A 24,685-nucleotide genomic window follows, 5' to 3' on the forward strand; every position below is an offset into this window, starting at 1 on the left:
TGGGTCTGGTGGGGCGCGCTGGCCTGGGGCTATGGCTGGGGCTCTGAATGGACCGGTTAAGAGAACTAGGGTATTTTCTCATCTGAAGGCGGACGTGGCTATGCTCCAGGAGACCCACTTGAAGGTGGCGGACCAGGTTCGTCTGAGGAAGGGGTGGGTGGGGCAGGTTTTTCACTCAGGATTGGACGCGAAGAACCGGGGGGGTGGCGATTCTGGTGGGGAAGAGGGTGGCGTTCGAGGCGGCTGAGGTGGTGTCGGACAAAGAGGGCAGATATATTATGGTGAAGGGTAGGCTGCAGGGAGAGAAGGTGGTGCTGGTTATTGTGTATGCCCCGAATTGGGATGATGCTGGCTTCATGATGCGCTTGTTGGGCCGCATTCCGGACCTGGGAGGTAGGGGGCCTGATCATCGGGGAGACTTTAACACAGTGCTGGATCCCCCACTGGACCGGTCCGGTTCAAGGACAGGTAGGAGACCGGCAGCGGCCAAAGTGCTGAGGGGATTTATGGACCAGATGGGAGGGGTGGATCCCTGGAGGTTTGGGAGGCCGAGAGCACGGGAGTATTCCTTTTTCTCTCATGTCCATAGGGTTTATTCCCAAATTGATTTTTTCATCCTGAGCAGGGGATTGATCCCGAAGGTGCAGGATGCAGAGTATTCGGCCATAGCAATTTCAGACCATGCTCCTCACTGGGTTGATCTGGAGATGCGGGAGGCGTGGGACCAGCGCCTGCTCTGGCGCCTGGATGTGGGGATGCTGGCTGATGAGGAGGTGTGTAGGAGGGTCCGGGGAAGTATTGAGGGGTATCTTGATACCAACGACGTGGGGGAGGTCTGGGTGGGGATGGTCTGGGAGGCTCTGAAGGCAGTGATCTGGGGGGAGCTGATCTCCATCCGGGCCCATAGGGAGAGGAAGGAGAGGGAGAGATTGGTGGGGGAGCTCCTGGATGTGGACAGGTGATACCCGGAGGCACCGGAGGAGGGGTTGCTGGGGGAACGGCGCAGTTTGCAGGCCAAATTTGACTTGTTGACCACCAGAAAGGCAGAGACACAGTGGAGGAGGGCGCAAGATATGAGTATGGGGAGAAGGAGAGCAGGATGTTGGCGCATCAGCTCCGTAGGCGAGATGCGGCTAGGGAAATTGGTGGAGTGACGGATAAGGGTTGGAATGTAGTGCAGAAGGGGACAGAAGTAAATGGGGTCTTTAGGGACTTCTACGAGGAACTGTACCGGTCGGAAACTCCGATGGGGAGAGGGGGGATGGAGAGCTTCATGAACAGGCTACGTTTCCCAAAGGTTCAAGAGGAGCTGGTAGAGGGGCTGGGGACGCCGATTGAGTTGGAGGAGCTAGTCAGGGGATTGGACAAATGCAGTCAGGTAAGGCGCCGGGGCTGGATGGGTTCCCGGTGGAATTTTATAAAAAGTATGTGGATCTGGCGGGCCCCCTGTTGTTGCGAGCCTTCAATGAGGCATTTGGGGTGGGGGGGGAGAAGAGAAGGGGGGGGGGGGGGGCTTTGCCCCCGACGATGTCGCGGGCACTGATCTCTCGGATCCTGAAGCGGGATAAGGACCCCTTGCAGTGTGGATCATTCAGGCCTATCTCGCTCCTCAATGTTGACGCTAAGTTCCTGGCGAAGATCCTGGCCACCAGGATAGAGGACTGTGTGCCAGGGGTGATACACGAGGATCAGACAGGATTTGTCAAGGGACGGCAGCTCATCACGAATGTGCGGATAATGCTATATGTTATTGTGATGCCGGCAGTGGAGGGGGAGGCGGAGATAGTGGTGGCGCTGGATGCAGAGAAAGCGTTTGATAGAGTTGAGTGGGGGTAGCTGTGGGAGGTGCTGGAGCGGATCGGATTCGGGGAGGGTTTCATCAAATGGATGAGGCTGCTCTACGCGGCTCCGATGGCGAGTGTAGTTACCAATGGAAGGAGATTGGAGTACTTTAGGCTCTACCGTGGGACCAGGCAGGGGTGCCCCCTGTCCCCCTTGCTCTTTGCATTGGCAATTGAACCTTTGGCTATGGCGTTGAGGGAGTCAGGGAGATGGAGGGGTCTGGTGCGGGGTGGGGAGAAACATCGGGTATCGCTGTATGCGGACGACCTGCTGTTGTATGTGGCGGACCCAGAAGGGGGAATGCCGGGGGTGATGGAGCTGTAGCGGAATTTGGGGGCTTCTCGGGCTACAAGTTAAATTTAGGCAAGAGCGAGGTATTTGTAGTACACCCGGGTGATCAGGAGGGGGGAATTGGGAGGCTCCCATTTAAGAGGGCAGTGAAGAGTTTAGGATACCTGGGGGTGTAGGTGGCCAGGTGTTGGGGGACTCTCCATAAGCTTAATTTTACCAGGCTGGTGGAGCAGATGGAGGAGGAATTTAAAAGGTGGGACATGGTGCCATTATCGTTGGCGGGTAGAGTGCAGTCCGTCAAAATGACGGTTCTCCCGAGGTTCTTGTTCCTCTTTCAGTGTTTGCCCATCTTTATCCCTAGGGCCTTTTTTCGAAGGGTGACTAGCAGCATCATGAGCTTTGTTTGGGCGCATGGGACCCAGAGGGTGAAGAGGGTCTTCTTGGAGCAGGGTAGAGATGGGGGGGGCTGGCGTTACCCAATCTCTCGGGGTATTATTGGGCGGCCAATGTGTCGATGGTGCGCAAGTGGGTGATGGAGGGGGAGGGGGCGGCATGGAAACGGATGGAGAGGGCGTCCTGTGGAGATACATGCCTGAGGCCCTGGTAACGGCGCCGTGGCCGCTCCCTCCCACGAGGTATACCACGAGTCCGGTGGTGGCGGCTACCCTCAAGATTTGGGGGCAGTGGAGGCAACACAGGGGAGAAGTGGGGGGCTCGATGGAAGCTCCGTTAAGGGGGAACCATCGGTTCGTCCCGGGGAACATTGATGGGGGATTTCAGGGTTGGCACAGAGCGGGCATCAGATAGCTGAGGGACCTGTTTATTGATGGGAGGTTTGAGAGCCTGGGGGAGTTGGAGGAGAAATTTGGGCTCCCCCGGGGAACATGTTCAGGTATCTGCAGGTAAAGGCGTTTGCTAGACGGCAGGTGGAGGGATTCCCTTCGCTTCCCGCGAGGGGGGTGAGTGACAGGGTGCTTTCAGGGATCTGGGTCAGAGAGGGGAAGATATCTGATATCTACAAGGTTATGCAGGAGGTGGAGGAGGCGTCAGTGGAGGAGCTGAAAGCTAAGTGGGAGGGAGAACTGGGGGAAACAGATCGAAGACGGGACATGGGCTGATGCCCTGGAGAGGGTTAATTCTTCCTCCTCATGTGCGCGGCTTAGCCTCATCCAATTCAAGGTGCTGCACCGGGCCCACATGTCCGGGTCTAGGATGAGTAGGTTCTTTGGGGGCGAAGACAGGTGTGTCAGGTGTTCGGGGAGTCCAGCGAACCATGCCCACATGTTCTGGGCATGCCCGGCACTGGAGGAGTTCTGGAAGGGGGTGGCGAGGACGGTGTCAAGGGTGGTGGGATCCAGGGTCAAGCCAGGATGGGGACTCGCGATTTTTGGGGTTGGGGTGGAGCCGGGAGTGCAGGAGGCGGAAAAGGCCGGTGTGCTGGCCTTTGCGTCCCTAGTAGCCCGGCAAAGGATCTTGCTACAATGAAAGGATGAGAGGCCCCCAAGCGTGGAGACCTGGATCAACGACATGGCGGGCTTTATCAAGCTAGAGAGGGTCAAATTCGCCCTGAGAGGATCGGTACAAGGGTTCTCTAGGCGGTGCAACCTTTCCTCGACTTTCTGGCTCAACGATAGGGTACTGGGACAGCAGCAGCAGCAACCCGGGGGGGCGGAAACGATGAATATGTTTGCTTATTTAATTTTAATTTATTTTTAAGTTCTCTTGTTGTTCATTGGGGTTGGGGGGGGGGGGGGGGGGGGGAAATGTGATACATGCGTTGATACAGTCTGGGGGGGTGTTACAGTTATAATGGGTTATTTTGTTGCATTTGTTATATTTTCTGTAAAAAATTCCAATAAAAATTATTGTTTTTTTTTTAAACCGGACGACGGCGGTTCTCCATGGAAAGCAGGTGAAGTTCGGCATGTTGCCGCCTGCGCGCCTGTGGGTCACCTATAAGGACCGGCATCACTACTTTGAGTCCCCAGAGGAAGCGTGGGCCTTTGTGCAGGCTGAAAAGCTGGACTCGAACTAGAGATTGGGGGCTGTGGGAGTTTTTCTATTTTATTCATGTATCATTGTTTATGCTGTAGCGGGTTATTCTGTTTTTTTTTTGTTTTTTCTCTCGCTTTCGGACGATGTGGATTATGGTTTTGTGTTCTAAGGGGGGTACTGGGGTTTGTGGTTGATCTGTGTCTTTGTTTGTACGGAGTTGGTGGTTGGGTTGGGACTGCGGTTTGGGAGCTGCGTTGGTGGGATGGGGCAGCGTGAAAGCGCGGGCTTTTCTCTGGTTTCCCGCGCTGCGGGACGAGGGGGTGGTGCTGGTGGCAAGGGGCGTGGTTATTAGACCGGGTTTCCCGCGCTGAAGCGGTGCCCAGGAGTTGATGCAGGGGAGGAGGGGGGACCTCATATCGGGAGGGGTCGGAGTTAGAGCGGGAGCTGCCAGGGTCAGCAGAAGTCAGCTGGCTCACTGGAGTACAGTAGAGGGAGAGTCGCGGCTAGGAGGGGTCCTAGCCAGGTGCTGGATTGGCCAGGGAGGAGTTGGTGCGGGTCGGGGCGAGGTTCTATCACCGTGGGAAACAGGCCGAATGGGTGATGGCCAGGGGCGAGCAGTCGATGGGCTATGGCTAGTCGACGGGGGAGGGGGGCGGGGTGCCCCCTGATCTGGCTGATTACGTGGAACGCGAGGGGGTTGAATGGGCCGGTTAAGCGGGCCCGGGTGTTTTCGCATCTGAAGGGGCTGAAGGCGGAAGTGGCCATGCTCCAGGAGACCCACCTGAAGGTGGCGAACCAAGTCCGTCTGAGGAAGGGGTGGGTGGGGCAGGTTTTCCACTCAGGCCTCGAATCGAAGAACCGGGGGGTGGCGATCCTGGTGGGGAAGAGGGTGGCGTTTGAGGCGTCTGAGGTTGTGGCTGATAGTGGCGGCAGATATGTTATTGTGAGCGGTAAGCTGCAGGGGGAGAGGGTGGTGTTGGTTAATGTGTACGCCCTAAATTGGGATGATGCTGGTTTCAGGAGGCGTATGTTGGGCCGCATTCCTGGCCTGGAGGTGGGGGGACTTCAATACGGTGCTGGATCCCCTACTGGATCGTTCTAGTTCAAGGACAGGCAGGAGGCCGGAGGCGGCCAAGGTGTTGAGGGGGTTTATGGACCAGATGGGAGGAGTGGATCCCTGGAATTTCGGGAGGCCAAGGGCTCGGGAGTACTCTTTTTTTTCTCCCATGTGCACAGGGTTTATTCCCGCATTGATTTCTTTGTTTTGAGCAGGGGACTGGTCCAGAGGCTGGAGGAGGCCGAGTATTTGGCTATTGCGGTTTCAGACCATGCTCCGCATTGGGTGGATCTGGAGATGGGGGAGGTGCGGGACCAGCGCCCACTTTGGCCTCTCGACATGGGGTTGTTGGCTGATGAGAAGGTGTGTAGGAGGGTTCGGGGATGTATCGAGAGGTACCTCGAGGTCAATGATACTGGGGAGGTCCAGGTGGGGATGGTATGGGAGGCTCTGAAGGCAGTGATTAGGGGGGAGCGGATCTCCATCCAAGCCCATAGGGAGAGGGGGGAAGAGGGAGAGACTGGTGGAGGAACTGTTGAGTGTGGATAGGAGGTACGCGGAGGCCCTGGAGGAGGGATTGCTGGGGGAGCGGTGTAGCTTGCAGGCCAAGTCTGATTTATTGACCACCAGAAAGGCGGAGACACAGTGGAGGAAGGCGCAGGGAGCGGTCTATGAGTAGGGAGAGAAGGCGAGCAGGATGCTGGCGCACCAGCTTTTTAAGCGGGACGCGGCTTGGGAGATTGATGGAGTGAAGGATAGAGATGGGAATGTGGTGCGGCAGTGGGCAGAGGTCAATGAGGTCTTTAGGGACTTCTATAGGGAACTGTACCGGTCGGAGCCACCGGCGGTGGGAGGGGGAATGGAGAGTTTTTTTGACAGACTCCGATTTCCAAGGGTGCAGGAGGAGCAGGTGGAGGGACTGGGGGCGCCGATCGAGTTGGAGGAGCTGGTCAGTGGGATTGGCCACATGCAGTCGGGGAAGGCGCCGGGACCGGATGGGTTCCCGGCTGAATTTTGTAAGAAATATGCGGACCTGCTGGGCCCCCTGTTGGTTAGGACCTTCAACGAGGCATGGGAGGGGGGTGTTCTTTTGAGGAGGTGACAAGTAGGTTAGACCAGGGAAACCCAGTGGATGTGGTCTATCTGGATTCCCAAAAGGCCTTTGATAAGGTGCCACACAGGAGGCTGCTGAGTAAGGTGAGGGCCCATGGTGTTCGAGGTGAGCTACTGGCATGGGTTGAGGATTGGCTGTCTGACAGAAGGCAGAGAGTTGGGATAAAAGGTTCTTTTTCGAATGGCAGCCGGTGACCAGCGGTGTCCCACAGGGTTCAGTGTTGGGGCCGCAGCTGTTCACCATATATATTAATGATCTGGATGAAGGGACTGGGGGCATTCTAGCGAAGTTTGCCGATGATACGAAGTTAGGTGGTCAGGCAGGTAGTGCTGAGGAAGTGGGGAGGCTGCAGAAGGATCTAGACAGTTTGGGAGAGTGGTGCAGGAAATGGCTGATGCAATTCAACGTCAGAAAATGTGAGGTCTTGCACTTTGGAAAAAAGAATCCAAGCATAGACTACTTTCTAAACGGTGAGAAAATTCACAATGCCAAAGTACAAAGGGATCTGGGAGTGCTAGTCGAGGATTCCCTAAAGGTAAACATGCAGGTTGAATCCGTGATTAAGAAAGCGAATGCAATGTTGTCATTTATCTCAAGAGGGTTGGAATATAAAAGCAGCGATATGCTACTGAGCCTTTATAAGGCTCTGGTTAGGCCCCATTTGGAGTACTGTGTCCAGTTTTGGGCCCCACATCTCAGGAAGGACATACTGGCACTGGAGCGTGTCCAGCGGAGATTCACACGGATGATCCCTGGAATGGCGGGTCTAACATACGAGGAACGGCTGAGGATCCTGGGATTGTATTCATTGGAGTTTAGAAGGTTAAGGGGAGATCTAATAGAAACTTACAAGATAATACATGGCTTAGAAAGGGTGGACGCAAAGAAACTGTTTCCGTTAGGCGAGGAGACGAGGACCCGTGGGCACAGCCTTAAAATTAGAGGGGGTAAATTCAGAACAGAAATGCGGAGACATTTCTTCAGCCAGAGAGTGGTGGGCCTGTGGAATTCATTGCCGCGGAGTGCAGTGGAGGCCGGGACGCTAAATGGCTTCAAGGCAGAGATAGATAAATTCTTGATGTCGCGAGGAATTAAGGGCTACGGGGAGAATGCTGGTAGGTGGAGTTGAAATGCCCATCAGCCATGATTGAATGGCGGAGTGGACTCGATGGGCCGAATGGCCTTACTTCCACTCCTATGTCTTATGGTCTTAATCTCCCTGATCCTGAAGCGTGTTAAGGACCCCTTGCAGTGCGGATCATACAGGCCGATTTCACTGCTGAATGTAGACGCCAAGTTGCTGGCGAAGATCTTGGCCACTAGAATAGAGGACTGGGTGCCGGGGGTGATACATGAAGATCAGACGGGTTTTGTGAAGAACAGGCAGCTGAACACTAACGTGCGAAGGCTGCTAAATGTGATAATGATGCCGGCAGCAGAAGGAGAGGCGGAGATTGTGGTGGCATTGGATGCGGAGAAGGCCTTTGCCAGGGTTGAGTGGGGGTACTTGTGGGAGGTGTTGGAGAGGTCCGGGTTTGGGCTGGGCTTTATTAAATGGGTGAGGTTGCTGTACGAGGCCCCGATGGCGAGTGTAGCGACAAATGGGAGGAGGTCAGAGTACTTCAGGCTCCACCGTGGGACGAGGCAGGGGTGCCCCGTGTCCCCCTTGCTTTTTGCGCTGGCAATTGAGCCTCTTGCCATGGCTCTCAGGGAGTAGAGGAGGTGGAGGGGTTTGGTGCGAGGTGGGGAGGAGCAACGAGTGTCGCTGTATGCGGACGACTTGCTGGTGTATGTAGCAGACCCGGTGGGGGGAATGCCGGAGTTGATGGAGATTCTTGCTAAGTTCGGGAGTTTCTCGGGATATAAATTGAACCTGGGCAAGAGTGAGCTGTTTGTCGTACACCCGGGAGATCAGGAGGAGGGGATTGGTAGGCTCCCGCTAAAGAGGGCAGTGAGGAGTTTTAGGTACCTGGGGGTTCAGGTGGCTAGGAGCTGGGGGACTCTGCACAAGCTCAATTTTATTAGGTTGGTGGAGCAGGAGTTTAAAAGGTGGGACATGCTGCCATTGTCGTTGGCGGGTAGAGTACAGTCCGTTAAAATGACGGTGCTCCCGAGATTTTTGTTTTTGTTTTAGTGCCTCCCTATTTTCGTTCCGAGGGCCTTTTTTAGGAGGGTGAACAGCAGCATTCTGGGATTTGTTTGGGCGCACGGGACTCCGAGGGTAAGGAGGGTCTTTTTGGAGCGGGGCAGGGATAGAGGGGGGCTGGCGCTGCCCAACCTCTCTGGGTACTATTGGGCAGCTAACGTCTCGATGGTACGCAAGTGGGTAATGGATGGGGAGGGGGCAGCATGGAAACGTATGGAGATGGCGTCCTGTGGAGGCACGGTCCTGAAGGCACTGGTAACGGCGCCGCTGCCGCTCCCTCCAACGAGGTACACTACGAGCCTGGTGGTGGCGGCTACCCTCAAAATTTGGGGGCAGTGGAGGCGACACAGGGGGGAAGTGGGGGGCTCGGTGGAGGCCCCGCTGCGGGGGAACCACCGTTTTGTCCCAGGGAACATGGATGGCGGGTTCCTGGGGTGGCACAGGGCGGGCATCAGGAAGTTGGGAGACCTGTTTATTGACGGGAGGTTCGCGAGCCTTGGTGAACTGGAGGAGAAGTTTGAGCTCCCCCCGGGGAACATGTTCAGGTACCTTCAGGTCAAGGCGTTTGCTAGGCGACAGGTGGAGGGGTTCCCTTTGCTGCCCCCGCGGGGGGTAAGGGATAGGGTGCTTTCGGGGTGTGGGTCGGGGATGCGAAGGTATCTGACATCTACCAGGTAATGCAGGAGGTGGGGGAGGCGTCGGTAGGGGAGCTGAAGGCTAAGTGGGAGGTGGAGCTGGTGGAGCAGATTGAGGGAACATGGGCGGACACCCTGGAGAGGGTGAACTCCTCCTCTTCATGGGCGAGGCTTAGTCTCATCCAGTTCAAGGTACTGCACCGGGCCCACATGTCCATATCTAGGATGAGTAGGTTCTTTGGGGGCGAAGACAGGTGCGTCAGGTGTTCGGGGAGTCCAGCGAACCATGCCCATATGTTCTGGGCATGCCCGGCACTGGAGGAGTTCTGGAAGGGGGTGGTGAGGACGGTGTAGAGGGTGGTGGGATCCAGGGTCAAGCCAGGCTGGGGATTCGCGATATTTGGGGTTGGGGTGGAGCCGGGAGTGCAGGAGGCGAAAGAGGCCGATGTCTTGGCCTTTGCGTCCCTAGTAGCCCGGCGGAGGATCTTGCTGCAGTGGAAAGATGCGAGACCTCCGAGTGTGGAGACCTGGATTAATGACATGGCGGGATTCATTAAGTTGGAGAGGGTCAAGTTCGCCCTGAGGGGGTCGGTACAAGGCTTCTTTAGGAGGTGGCAGCCTTTCCTCGACTTTCTGGCTCAACGATAAGGTACTAGGTCAGCAGCAGCAGCAACCGGGGTGGGGGCGGGGATAGTGTTTAAGTTAATTTGCTTATTGTTAATTTTTGTTGTTGTTCATTGGGGTTGTGGGGGGGGGGGGTTTGTTACATGCATTGTTACGGGTGCCGGGGGGGGTGTTTATTATTATTGTTTCGTTGATATATATTTTTCAAAAAATTCCAATAAAAATTATTTTTAAAAAAATAAAATCTTTTAACAAATTATATGCTAATTTGAATGTTTTGAACTGACATACTGATACCGGAAAATAAGACGACATAGCAAAATAACGCTCTGATGTTTACCAATCTGGTGACCATTGGCAAAAGGCACATTCTTTAGAAGTACTTACTGCGGTCTACACTTTGCTCCCTTCGCTCTTTGCCCATATCCAACTTCTCAGACACTTCTCTGGGTGCTTCACTTTTCTTTCCCAACTTCTCTCGGGAAACAGACTGGGAAAATAAAAGTACATGTCTGTAAAGGTTATTTTCATTTTGGCTGAAAATGCATAATGTATGAAACAATTCTATGATGTGGAGATGCCGGCGTTGGACTGCGGTGAGCACAGTAAGAAGTCTTACAACACCAGGTTAAAGTCCAACAGGTTTGTTTCAAACACGAGCTTTCGGAGCGCAGCTCCTTACTCAGGTGAATGGTGAATTCACCCGAGGAAGGAGCTGCGCTCCAAAAGCTAGTGTTTGAAACAAACATGTTAGACTTTAACCTGGGAAGGAGCTGCGCTCCAAAAGCTAGTGTTTGAAACAAACATGTTAGACTTTAACCTGGGAAGGAGCTGCGCTCCAAAAGCTAGTGTTTGAAACAAACATGTTAGACTTTAACCTGGGTGTTGTGAAACAATTCTATTTTTTTTTTTTGTTTCGGCTTTAAGTGAGAGATTGGTTATTTATTTCTCGACTTCAGAAAACTGGAAATTTGCCAGCTTATTCATGAAAAAGGCATTATAATTCTGAAACATGATTCAATAGGGCATTTTGTTTTGAGAACTTCTTCTAGAGTCAACTGCTCATAATTTCCAAAGTTAGAGGGCAGTTCATAGAATCTATAGTGCAGAGGTGGCCATTCAGCCCATCGAGTCTGCATCAGCGCTTGGAAAGAGCACCCTACCTAAACCCGCACCCCCACTGTATCCCCATAACCGCACCTATACTAAGGGCAATTTAACATGGCCAATCCAACTAACCTGCACTTCTTTGGACAGTGGGAGGAAACCGGAGTATCCAGAGGAAATCCATGCCGACAGAGGAAGAAAGTGCAAACTCCACACAAACAAGCAGTCACCAGAGTCCGGAATTGAACCTGGGACCCTGGAGCTGTGAGGCAGCAGTATTAATCACTGTGCCACCGTGCTGCCCAGTTCATGCAGAAATGTAACCAACAGGGTAATTTTACCACATTAAACAGATTTACGAACTGAACACTTTTACTTCAAAACAAATTTGATATACTCCGTTCCACTTTTTGTAAAATCTTCATTGTACAATATATTTCCACCTTCTGGAGGTTTCGTCTTGCTATATTGCGCTAAAGATAAATTCAGACTGAAGTCATGAGATGGCAGCCATGAATACAAATACAAAAAAAAAGAGTTAGAAAATATTTGCTTTGAATAACTCCCACCTACAGAAGGATATCAATCCAAAGTCAGATGCTTCTCCAACTGAAGGAAAGGACAATTATATGATATATTATATAAAAGTTCTTGGGGCTAAAAGGGCCAAGGAAATTGGGGGGGGGGGGGGGGGGGGTGCAGGATCAGGGGATTGAACATGATGATCAGCCATGATCACAATGAATGGTGGAGCAGGCTCAAAGGGCCAAATGGCCTTCATTTGCTTCTATGTTTCTTTTTATATATGAAATGCAGGCATTAAAGTGGAGTGATTAGGAATTAGATAATAATTAACCTGTTCTCTGTTGCATATTGCATTATAGTTGTTGGAAATAAAAAGTAATTGTGTTTAAATTTGCAAACATGGTGATTGTAATTATTGGGTAGTCAAGGGCCAAAGACTTCGGGTGTTTTGCTAAGATTTATTTGTTATTTCAAGTGTGTTGCAACTCCAGATCAAGGGGGACTAGAATTGATCGCGCCCTAACCCAGGGTGGGGCTGGTTTAGCACACTGGGCTAAATTGCTGGCTTTTAAAGCAGACCAAGGCAGGCCAGCAGCACGGTTCAATTCCCGTACCAGCCTCCCCGAACAGGCGCCGGAATGTGGCGACTAGGGGCTTTTCACAGTAACTTCATTGAGGCCTACTCGTTGCAATAAGCCATTTTCATTTCATTCAACAGTTTGAAGAAGGTGGAAATAAGAGAAACCAAGAAAAGATATCAAAGACATTGATTGTTCAGTGGAGATTGAGGTAAAGGCAAAAGTAGGTAATATTTCAGAGCAGTGTTAGGTCATAGATGAGAGGATGAAAACACACCTTAGGGTTGACGAGGTAGATGGACAGCTAGTGCAAGTGCTGGTAGAAGTTGAGGAAGATTGGTTATTTCACCAACCAAGTAGGAGGAAACATGAACTTGTCCAAATCATAATGTTGGACCGTCACAAGTTAATGGTGGCCTTGTAGATACAGACATATGAACGAGAGACCAATTACAGAGACATTCCATGTAATTGGGCTGCCTATGTAAACACAAGAGGAAGAATTTTTGAAGGAGATGAATGTTTGCATTGTGACAAGTATGAGAAGAATCATGAGAGGTGGTGGCCACGGAGGTAGAGTGCAGAAAACAGAAGACTTACAACTGCCCATTTCTTGCTTAAAAGCAAGTGACCCAAAAAAGGTGATCAAAAGAGATACCTCATCTCGTATTCAACACAAGGAAAAAAAATAGATAATGGTTTAATAAAGCTACTCATAATTACTCTGCTCATTTACAATAGTTAAGAAAGAAATGTTGTTAATGCCCTAAACCAAGGTTTTAGCACATCACCAACATGCTCAAAGAAAAATATTAGATCAACCAAGTGCCTAGACACTGGTAGCAAAGTTTTTCTACTGATATTTATATTTTACAAGTTAGCAGCTCCCCGAGACATCTCCACAGCATCCGTCTCCCAAGAGGAAGCACGTTGGAAGTGCCGATCTGTGCACTCCCTTTTCTCGACACCCACTATCCTGCCTCCCTGGCGGAGCTCAACCTTTCATAGAACGCATATCATGCTGGATGGCCATTAATTGGCCAGCTAGCTTAATACTCTGGCCGGAGTGGGTTTCACATCTGCTCCTGCCTGTGCTGACTTCAGGTATAAAATTCTTTAAAATGGGGGATATGTCTGCATGCAGATCCAGTTAGTTATCGCCTGATTTCTTTACCCCCTTCTTGATTCCATGTATGTAAAACCACAAGTGTTTGAACAGTCTTCACTAATTAGTGTAAAAAGCACTCCTGTAATCTTTTTCTAATAGTCTTTATTGGTGTCACAAGTAGGCGGACATTGACACTGCAATGAAGAAGTTACTGTGAAAACCCCATAGACGCCACATTCTGGCGACTACGGGATGTTTGCATACACGGAGGGTGATTTCAGTATTTCCAATTCACCCAACAAGCACGTCTTTCGGGACTTGTGGGAGGAAACTAGAGCATCCGGAGGAAACCCACGCAGACACTTGGAGAGCATGCTGACTCCGCACAGACAGTGATCCAAGCTGGGAGTCGAACCCGGGTCCCTGGCACTCTGAAGCAACAGTGCTAACTGTTACCGTGCTGCCCATTTTTATTCCCCATCATACACAGACCTCAGTCTAAAGACATATTTGTTCATTTTAATTGAGCCCTTACTTTCATCCCGCCCTGGATCGAGGTTATAGCAAAAAGGTAAAAGCCGGCTTGCAAATTGGTGCACCCACCAAACAAAGGAAACAAAGTCTTGGTCAACTGCAGCTTAGTTTAAACTGGCTTCTTAATTGACAGTGAGTGCTCTTCCAACTCACACCCGGTCCTCCAACTGAAATATCAACAGCACAATGGCTTTGGGACATACTACACAATAGCATTTGGGATGTGCTACACAATATTACGATTTGAATCAGGCATGCACACCCCTCCTCTTTCCCCTTTCCCCTCCCCTCCCTCCTCCCCAAAATAAATTCTGGCCATACATTGTGATTAAAGGTCCCATTTATATTGGAATAAAAGGAAGATTTAAGAATTGAGTAAAATAATGGTTAATAATAAAATCTGGATAAAATAAGTGAAGAATGGGATTGATAAGTGCATCTGTTTGAAGGGGCCCCGTGATATACAAATTAGCTTAGCAGTAGGAAATTAACTGTTTACCAAAGTGACTGGGGGGGGTTGAACAATCATGAATAGATATAGTTGTTAGAACTGTAGAGGTGGTGAGGTCAATGTGGAGATAATATAATTTGCACCTATATACCAATGGCCTGGTCCAAAGGGTTACTGAGGTAGCATAACATCAATGGGAAGAAACAATATAACCATAACAAGATTGCTGTGTGGAGAAGCAGCTGCTACCCTAGCCACACTCTGCTTGGAAAGCACTCTCCCAGATGGGAAACAAAGTGGGAAAAACTGCTGTTTTATAAACTCTAACAAAGAAAGGAGGGAGCTGGTGAGGAGGCGGGCTGCTTTCAACCGGATGAAGAGGGCACTGTACATTAGCAAGGTGCAGTGCAGCATTGTATATCCAGCGAAGCTGAGGGTGACTTACAAGCTCAAGGACTTTTATTTTGGAACGGCGGAAGCAGCGGAGGAGTTTGCGAAGGCAGAAGGACTGTGGCAGAACTGAGAAATTGAGAAATGACCATGTGCCGATGTAACCTCATGACTGTATTTTCTTTTTTTTTTGTTTGTTTCACTGCGTGCGGGTGTATGGGCTACACCCTTGGATATCATGCACGGCACTCTTTCAGAGGTTGGACGGCGTTGGGTGCGTGTGTGTGTGGGGGTGGGGGGGGTGGACTCTCTGGTGACTATGAGCGGTCCCGGACTCCTTTTTTCTTTTTCTCCTTTGCTTTTTGTTTCCACCGTGGGAGGGTTTGTTTTATTGGATGCATATATTAACAGGTGGGCGTTGTTTGGGGTGGTGGGAGGATGGGATCGTTGTTATTGTTAAGGGGATTGATTTTGTATTTTACTGTTTGTGGGTGGGGTGTAAATTTGGGAGGAAAATGAAATGAAATGAAATGAAAAGCGCTTATTGTCACGAGTAGGCTTCAATGAAGTTACTGATGTGAAAATGGAGAATAAAAACATTTATTTAAAAAAAAGAATTTCACAGTAATAATTTCAGTTTGATAATCTCACCCTCTGCTGACTAAATTTCAGTATTGTTGTGCATACACTGGGAGGGGGAAGAAAAAAATCACGGTCGGCAAAGGACAATCTTTCCAAAGAGCTTCGCAAACTGGATGAATGCAGGCAGCATCAGTACAGATGATCCACGGAGATCCATGTTAAACACTGCCTGTACCCGGAGAGAGTGCAAATGCAAGAGAGATACTAGGAAGATAGCCGATTCATGTCCAACTTAAATGAGATGTTCCTTCCCAAGTATGAAATGGCAGCTCAAACAAAAAAAAATCAACACCTGAACCAAGCCAAGCCAAGAGGTATATACCTGAAATTCACATGTCCTTAACAGATATTCAGTTTTACTTCCACTAGAACTCACAGGAAAATTGTTAGCTGCAAGAACTCCTGTATTCTCCATCCCTTCACATCACAATCTTTAGTTGCTTCAAGACCCGACAAAGACCCCAGCCAGCTTTAAGTTATAATTAAATCTGGACCATTCTGGTCTGTATTGTTGATTCCTTTAAATTAATACTGTGCGTCAATCATTGAGCCATTAAGAATTTTTTTTTCAATTAAACTGTCTAAATCTCTCTATACAACATTAAAAAATGCAATTAAGGACATTCCACTACATTAGAAAATGAGCATGGGGAACGTCAGCTTATTTCTGCTAATAAACGTTGCTCAGTTCATGGACAGATTGCAAAACTCTAAGCTTACTTGCGTTGGGATTTTAACTGCTTCCAGTTTATCCTCCATATTTGTTGCAGAGTAGATTGGTTTGTCTGTTTTCACATTTTCTTTACTAACTTCAGAATCCAACCTTAACTTGTCAAAGAGACTAGGTTCAGTGAATTGGGGTGGTTGTCCAGAAGTTGTTACACTAGATTCAGAACCTTGAACCATGGTCTCAGTTCCAGATTGAGGAGAACCATCAGTCACATTATGCATTTTGTTCAATTTTATCATTAAGTTTTTCACAGAATCAGATTTAGGAATGGCACTGTTTTCACCATCTCCTGACTTTTTGCTTTTGGCCTCCACTTGAAATTTTGGAACCATGATTTCAGTTCCATCTGATTTTACAGACGACATGTACTCTTTACGCTTCTCATGACTTTTGTGTTTCTTATTATGACTGCTATTCTCCTTATTTATATTTTTCTTCTCTGAATAATCTTTCTGATTCTTCTTCTGTTTCTGGAACTTCATGTCTTGCTTGGAATTATCCACTTTGTCCCTCTTCTTTTTCTTTTTCTTTATCTTAAGCTCCAGGTCATCTTCTTCTGAGCTGTCCAGAGATCTTTTTGGTGTTGCAATCATGTCGAGTCTTGCTAGTCCCTTAGCTGTTTTGTCAAAGGCTTGATCATTAGAATCCATATTTTTCCGTTCTTTGCTTTCAGCAGGGCTTAGCGATTCAGATAGCAAGTCAGCCTGTGTGACTGGTTCCAATAAAGACCTCTGTGTATCAACATGCTTTTTCTTCAGTTTCTTAGATTCAGTTGAACTTCTTTTCTTTATTTTACCATCTTCAGAGGTCTCTCTCACATTTTCTGCTAAGTTGTCTCTCAGTTCTTCACTGTTTGATCTGCTGGATTTCGCTTTTTTGTCTATTTTAGGGCTATCATGTTTCATGTCCAGTTCAATTTTAGATTTTTTCTTCTTCTTCATCTTTTGTGGGGAGGTTTCTTTCACTCCTCCATAATCATCAGCAGACTCATCTTCAAAAATATCTTTATCCAAGGTAAGCTTCTGAAACAAAAACGTAGGCACTGATGAGATGTGACAGCAAAAGCATCTAATAAATGAAATGACCAACCAGAAATTATTACAACTTCAAGGAATTTGCAACATATGTAGCTAAAGAATTATAAGAGCAATACGACTAATTATCTTTCTTCTAGTGTCCTTTCCATTATTTAATGAGTAGTCAGCTTGGCTCAGCTGAGAACTCAGTTGGAAGATTGCAAGTTCAAATTTATCTACGGACTTAATCATGTAAATCTAGGTCAGTACCTCAGTTCAGTATTGAGGGAGTGCAATATTGCCAGAGCCACCATCGTTCAGTTAATACGTTGAACTAAAGTCCTGATTTATTCAATTTGACAGGCATAAGAAGCGTCATACAGCATTTAAATAGCAGCAGGGCTTCGGTAGTACTTTTAAAAAAAAAAGATAATCTGGCTATTCATTTGTTATTTATGGCACATCACTGTGCACAAATTGTTGAGACCGAGATATGGAAATAATTTCAAAAGTAAACCAGGAGTTACCACATGAAAATGCAATATAAATGTCATTTCATCATAAAAACTTAACTACATAGTAATTGAATAAAGTTACCAGAATTAATATAGTAATTGTGAAAGGAAAGATTATAACTAATAGTAGTAAAAACAAAGTGCTGGAAACAAGGTATGTAGCACCTGTGGTGAGAGAAATAAAGTAAATGCTTGCAAATCTCTAATCTTTCATCAAAACTGGGAAAGTTAGAAGTGAAATAGGTTTTGATAAGTGAAAGGGAGTAGGCTGAGGAAGTGTCTGAAGGATGGAAGGCAGAAGGCAGAAGAGATTAAATGACAAAAGGTTTCAAGGTACAAAACCAACAGGAGTTTAATGGGACAAGCAAAGAAACAACCTAGGTGAGAGTGTGACGGGCAGGAGAGCAGCTGTCCAAAGGATAAAGAAGGAAGAAAAAAACAAACCAGCATGGAAAATAAAACGGAAGTACTTTGGCTGTTGAACTCAATGTCAAGTCCAGAAGGCTGTAAAGTGCCCAGTCAAAAGAGGTTATTCCTCACACTTACATGGAGCTTCACTGGAAACATAGAAAATAGAAGCAGAAGGAGGCCATTCAGCTCTTCAAGCCTGCTCCACCATTCATTAGGATCATGGCTGATCATAGAGTTCAATGCCCTGATCCTGCCTTCCCCCCAGGAATTAGATCTGTATCTAATTCGATCTGTATCTAATCTGTATCTAATTCCTTCTTGAAATTACATTTGTACGCCTCAACTATTTTCTGTGGTAGAGAATTCCACAAATTCACTACTCTCTGGGTGAAGAAATTACTGCTCACCTCAGTCCTAAAGGTTTACCCCTAGTTCTGGACCATCGAGAATATTCTTTCTGAAACTACCCTGTCTAATCTTGTTAGAATTTAATATGTTTCTATGAATAGAAACGATGAAGCCTGTTCTGTGCTGTATTGTTCTATGTAGGGAGGACGTGCAAACTCCACACAAGCAGTCATCCAAGGCTGGAAGTGAAGCATAATTACAAAGTGAGAGATATTTAGTCTTAAACTCTATGCTATGTTTTAAGTTTCATTGTGGGTATGTTAGAGTGTTCCATTGGAAAGCAGAGATGAAATAGCATGATATGATAGGCGTGTAGTTTGCAAGCTTATTTTTTTTGTCCAGATCAAGCTTTTTTTTTGTCCAGATCAAAATACAGGTCTGAAGTTTATTTCTGGAAAGCTTAGATAGTCAACTAATAGTGGTATATAGGACACCGCAGCCCTGGAAAATACCCATCCTGTACTAGTGGGAAATCCAGGACCCTTCTCGTGTTTTCAATAGACAAATGTGCAGCAACTGCAGTCACCTAGAGAGCTGAAGCTCTGTCAGAGGTTAAGCTGCAGCTGGTGTCATTGCAGTGTACCCAAGGCTGACAGCTACACGGTAGCACGTTTCTCGAGGTATTCATACCACAACTCAAGTGTGCAAGCAGAGAGGATTGGGGGAACGCCAGACAGATCATGCAGGAGTCCAGATGCATCTTGCTTTCTAACTCATATTCAGTTTGAATACCGGCAAATGCATTTGTTTCAGCAGAGCATAAGCAGCAAGTCCATAGCACCACTGGAGGCCCAGCTATGCAAGGCAGGGTCAGAAACAAATTTTCATAGGCGAGTCAATATTTAGGGGAACAGACAGGCATTTCTGGTCACAGACACTTGTTGGCTCCTTGCTGCTAGGATCAACAATATCACTGAGCACCTGTACCTAGGGATTTTGTTGCAGGAGGCAGTCAAACCCCCTCAGGCTAGGTACTTCATATCTGGGTTTGTAGTCAGAGACAGGAGGGTGTGGCTACACAAGAGGATTGTATGGAGATCCAGGAGGTGGAGAAACTTCAGCCCTCAAAATTCTGAGGTTCATAGAATTTACAGTGCAGGAGGCCATTCGGCCCATCGAGTCTGCACCAGCCCTTAGAAAGAGCCCACACCTCCACCCTATCCCTATAACCCAGTAAACCCACCTAACCTTTTGGACATAGGGGCAATTTATCATGGCCAATCCATTTAATCTGCACATCTTTGGATCGTGAAAGGAAACTGGAGCACCCAGAGGAAACCCACGCAGACACTGGGAGAAAGTCCTAACTCCACACAGTCACCCGAGGTCAGAATTGAACCTGGGTAACTGGAGCTATGAGGCAGCAGTGCTAACCACTCTGCCACTGTGCCACCCCCTAAATAATTGATGCTGTGACTCGGATGCGAACCAATGTACTTGCGACTTGTGGGATGAGAGGGGGAACAGTTTGATGGATGAGCAAACTGACCACAGCATTATAATGCAGGAAGCCCATTAAAGTTTGTGATGGCAGAAAAGAGTGTACTTTAATAAAGGGACAGTACCGTTAAGGAGATGAGTACTGTTCTCTACAGCCAAGACCACAGGTCCAGAAGGATGTGTTGCCTGCCCAGTACCAGGATCAAGGACATCTCAAGTCTGGAGAGGAAGCTAGAGTGGGAGGCTTTGACAAAGAGTCATCGGACTCGAAACATTAGCTCGTTTCTCTCCCTACAGATGCTGCCAGACTTGCTGAGATTTTCCAGCATTTTCCCTTTCGTTTCAGATTCCAGCATCCGCAGTAATTTGCTTTTATTTTATAGAGTGGGAGGGGAAGGGTCCAGCTGTTGTGGTCCACATGGGTACTACCAACATAGCTGGGAGTAAATTACAAAGAAAAACCACAACGGTAATAATCTCTGGATTATTGCTGAAACCAGGAGCAAATTAGTATAATGTAAAGTACGATTAGACTGTCAGGAACAAACAAAATAGCAGGGGTAAGCCATTCAGCCTGGGGTCATGCACCACCATTCAAATAGATCATGTCTAATCAACCACTTTTGCCGTTTTTCAATAACTTTCCCCATATCCCTTGATGTCATTATCACAATCACTACCGTGCAGGAGGCCTTACGGCCCATTGGGTCTGCACTGACCCTCTGAAAGAGTACTCTACCTAGGCTCACACCCTCACCCAATTGCCATAATACAACAATCCCACCTAACCTTTTGGGCACAAAGGGGCAATTTTGCATGGCCAATCCGAAGCAGGCACTCCCAGTGCAGACTTCGGAGTTGTGAAGAAGTTGTTGCTGTGTTGGAGAGTGGCTGCTGCTTTCTCGCTGTTGCTTGTCAGTTTGCTGCCTGTTCCCAGTGCTGTTTGCTGCTGAACTGACTGGAGAAAGGAGGGAAGGAAGAAAGGACAGAGGAGAGAAGGAGAAGAAAGCGACTTCAAGATTTCCAACACCACGATGGGAGCAGAGCCCTTTGGACTGCTTGTTTGCTGGGCTCTTCCCAGACTGCAGGCCCTGCACGACCTGGTCCTCCCACCCATCAGCAACTGCCTAGAGCATGGACCAAGCTTTTCTCTTCCATCAGTTGTGTTCTTTTCAGAGCAAGGGGACAGTGTGTTTGCTGAGCCCCTCCCGGGCTGAAGATCTACTTTTGCTCCCCTATCCTCCCACCATCCAGCTCCACAGGTGTTTCCCATTAGGCACCAGCCCATCCATGGTGCCCCAACCTCCTCCCACTATGCCCCTTGCTCTCTCTTCCGAGGTGCCTCCACAAGAAAATGGAAAATGCAAAGCACATCTCAACCCTTAAACTGTCGCAGCCACCCCGAGCAGGACACCTTGGGCAGAGTGAGAGCGGGATTGCCCAGATGATGCCTGTTCAATGGGAGGCATTTGGGGGGGGGGGGGGGGGGGGGAAGGAAGAGTGAGTGAGGTACTTCACTTTGTGAATGTCTATGTTCTCCAGGCTGGCCAGCAGCAGACGACTTTCTTTGAGCAAGTGTCCACTCATCTTGACACCACCTTAACAACCTGGTGACAAGCAGTTCCTTAGCTCGTTTTGTCCCTTCTAGACTGACTGGAGAAGGAAGCGGGGAGGTTTCCCCTCCTTGAGGCTATGGTGGGGAGTGGGAAAGACTCACATGCATACCTCCTGTCAGGAGTATGCAAGGGGATCAACAAAGGAGGAAATCTATGGGTCGAGGAGATGGAGAAGGAGGTGCTCAACCTGTAGTCACATCTCGGTCAGCCCGATGAGGGCCCAGGCCTATGACTGGTGTACAGAAAGAAGGGCGTGCGGCGGGACCTGCAACAGTCCGGTCTCGTGGCGCTTACGTGAGGTCACTGATCCAGATCCTCACGGGTCCTTCTCATTGGGAAAAAAAAAGACACTGGTTCCATCAGCAGCTCCGTACACTGTTGGCCGACAACGGGTCCCTCGTCTCAGACCGTGAGGTCAGGGCCCAAATCCAAAACTTCTAAACCACCCTTTCTCCCCAGATCCGTCCAACAAAGGTGCTTGCACAGTTTTGTTGGAGGACCTACCGCAGGTCAGCTCGGAGGGCGCCGGGAGGCTTAATGCCTCTAACCCTGGAGGAGCTGACCGGCGCCCGCGACAGCCTGTCCAGGGGCAAAATTCCAGGGCTGGATGGAGAGTTCTTCAGGGTGTTCTGGGACGTCTTCGGAGAGTTATTCCTTGGGGGTCCTGGGGGAAAGTATCGCAACCAGGGAGATGTCCCTCTCCTGGCGTAGGGCCACCATTACCCTGCTGCCAAAGTGGGGTGGAGGGGGCCTCTGCCCCCACAAGCAAAGGTTAGGTGGATTGGCTGCAACTAAATTGCCCCTTATTGGAAAGAAAACATAATTGGATACTCTTAAATTTATTTTTTTTTTTTTTTTTAAAAAGGAAGCAGCAACTGCTCGGTCCAAGACCATAAGAAAGTACAGGGATTATGAACACAGCCCAGTCCATCCCCTGACCCGCCTCCCATCCATTGACTCCCGCTGCCTTGGGTAAGTGGGCAGCAAAATCTAAGACCCCTCCCACACGGGTTATTCTCTCTTCCATTGGGCAAGAGGTACAAAAGTCTGAGAACACGCACAAACAGATTCAAAAACAGCTTCTTCCCTGCTGTTGACAGACAGACAGACAGACAGACAGACAGACAGACAGACAGACAGACAGACAGACAGACAGACAGACAGACAGACAGACAGACAGACAGACAGACAGACCCAGATGAAATGCATCACAGGCTGTTGAAAAGCAGCGAGAGAGGAAATAGCAGAGACGCTGGCCATCATTTACTAATCCTCTTCGGCAAGGTGCCAGAGGTCTGCTAACATTAAAAATGAGGGATGGAGGAGTTAGGGCAGCTAACTACAATGATGACAAAATTAGTGGAAACAATTCTGAAGGACATTATAAATAATAATTTGTAATGGCCTGGGCATAGATTTCAGCAAGGCAAGATCATATTGCATTGAATTTGAGGGGAGGCAATGAGGAGAGTCCATGAGAGTACCACATTTGGTGTAATAACATGGATTTGAGCAAGGTTTTTTGCAAGGCATCACATGGTTGGCTGGCCACAAAGGTGGAAGCCTGTGGGTCAAGGGCAAGTTGGATATAAAATTAACTCGATGGTAGAAAGCAAATCAATTATTTAGACTTAAATGTCAGTGGGATTAGGAGTTTACAAATGATAGAAAATTGGTCTTGGGGTTCATCGTGAGGATGAAAGTGTAGACTGAAGAATGAACTGGTCAGGTGGAAAGTAAACTGGCAATTGCATGTCATTTTGGCGAAGAACAAAGCAATGTATATGGGGAAAGGAAGCCACAATTACATCGGAGGATATTGGAAAGTGTACACTGAAGTATCTTGGAATGCATGCCCACATAAGCCCCTTTCTACCTAGTCTAATTTCAGGGATACGTCAAGACAATATACCTTCCTTTATCAGCTGAGTCATAAAATATAAAAGCAGGAAGATTACAGACAGATTGACAGAGCAGAAGATTTTCAACCATCATAAACTATGGTCACGCTAGAAATATAGAAAATATTAGTTGGGTCATAATTAACAGTTCTGGTCACCACATTGTGATTGCATTAGAGAGTGTAAAAGAAGATTTGTGAGGATGTTGCAAGGAAGAGAAAATGTTAGAAGGAAAAATTAGGTCATTTTCTTTGGAACAAAGCTTGGTTGGGCAGGGGGGGGATTTAATTGCGGTAATCAAACTTATGATGGGGCCAGAGTGGATAGGAAGGAACTTCTCCCAGTGCAGAGAAGCCAACAGTACAGTTGATGGAAACTAAGTGACAGAAGGTTTAGAAGGGAGTTGAGGAGAAATGCTTCCACCCGGAGAGGGTGGAGGGAGTCTGGAACTCACTGCCTGAAAGGGTGTTGAGTCAGAAATGTATACTCTATTTCGAGGAATACTTATTTATGCACTTGGAGCCATAACCTACATCTACAAAGCTATGGACAAGAGCTGGAAAATATATTTAGGGCTGGATGGAATGGAACCGAATTAAATGGAACCTCAAGATAAATATGGCTTGGGGTGACCATTTGTCCTGTCATCCACCTAGAAAGATACCAAAGTGCCAGGTATGAAGCAATCCCATAACTTCAGAAATGAAACAACTTGTTGAGCAACTTTTGTCAAAAAAGCAATGCAAAGGGATCAAGCTAAAAAAGGATTACATAAAAGAAAAAAAGCCAGTGGACTGGCAAAACACTAAGCTAAACATTGGAATAAGAGGTGCAAAGAAATACTTTAAGAATAATTGGAAATGGGCAAAGCTAACAAAACAAAAATACAACTAGTAGCAAAGGAGAATGTAGGACCATTAAAGACAGATGCAGTTCAGATTATAACGGACGATAAGGAAATAGCTGACTTGCTAATGGAGTACTGACTTGCTAACAGAGTACATGGTAAACATTTTTGTACCTATAAGAGATACAAAACGTTTTATGAATCATTGTCCTTTATCTTAGAATTGCAAAACAAAAGGGGAAGTGATGCATCAGTTTAACATAACCTTGATTAGACTACACATGGGGCACTGTATTCATGATGAAATATTTGGCTTGGAGGCTATACAGCACAGATTCAACAAAATATCAGGGTTTAAAAGTTCAAACATTGAAGCCAGGTTGCGCAAGCATGTTTATTCCCTGGAGTTTGGAAAGTTAAGTATTTCTAAATTATTAAGGGATTCAATATTCAAGTACAGGGAAACTACTTCCTCTAGTGATAGAACATGGGTCATAACAGCATTAGACCTAGACCATTTACAAGTGAAATCAAGAAGCATACTTTCCACAAAAGAACTGTAGATATCTGGCTCTCTCACATAGGACTATGGATATTAAGGACTATGGGTGCCAAGTCAACTGAAAATTTCAAGACCAAGGTCCAGAGCTTTTTGTTATCAAGGGTATCAAGTACATGAGAAAAGGGTAGAGAAATAAACTGATACAGATCAGTGATTACCTATCTATCCATCAGTGAAAGGTTAGGTGCATAAACGGGAGT

The 24,685-nt window shown here is 48.0% G+C and overlaps 1 protein-coding gene across 2 annotated transcripts in view; it reads right to left on the minus strand.

The window, feature by feature from the left end:
- Positions 1-24,685, minus strand: part of mphosph8 (M-phase phosphoprotein 8) — a 116,550-nt gene that overhangs the window by 76,570 nt on the left and 15,295 nt on the right. Inside the window, exons 3-4 of one of the 2 annotated variants that reach the window (XM_038817982.1) lie at positions 15,760-16,788; positions 10,092-10,194 (exon numbers count right to left, since the gene is read on the minus strand). In XM_038817982.1, the coding sequence (XP_038673910.1) occupies positions 10,092-10,194; positions 15,760-16,788 (1,132 nt within the window). Of the gene's footprint in view, positions 1-10,091; positions 10,195-15,759; positions 16,792-24,685 lie in introns of both variants that reach the window. The other variant, XM_038817981.1, reaches the window with a different exon arrangement.

The sequence above is a fragment of the Scyliorhinus canicula genome, chromosome 14 (genome assembly GCF_902713615.1).
Source record: "Scyliorhinus canicula chromosome 14, sScyCan1.1, whole genome shotgun sequence".
Lineage (NCBI taxonomy): Eukaryota > Metazoa > Chordata > Chondrichthyes > Carcharhiniformes > Scyliorhinidae > Scyliorhinus > Scyliorhinus canicula.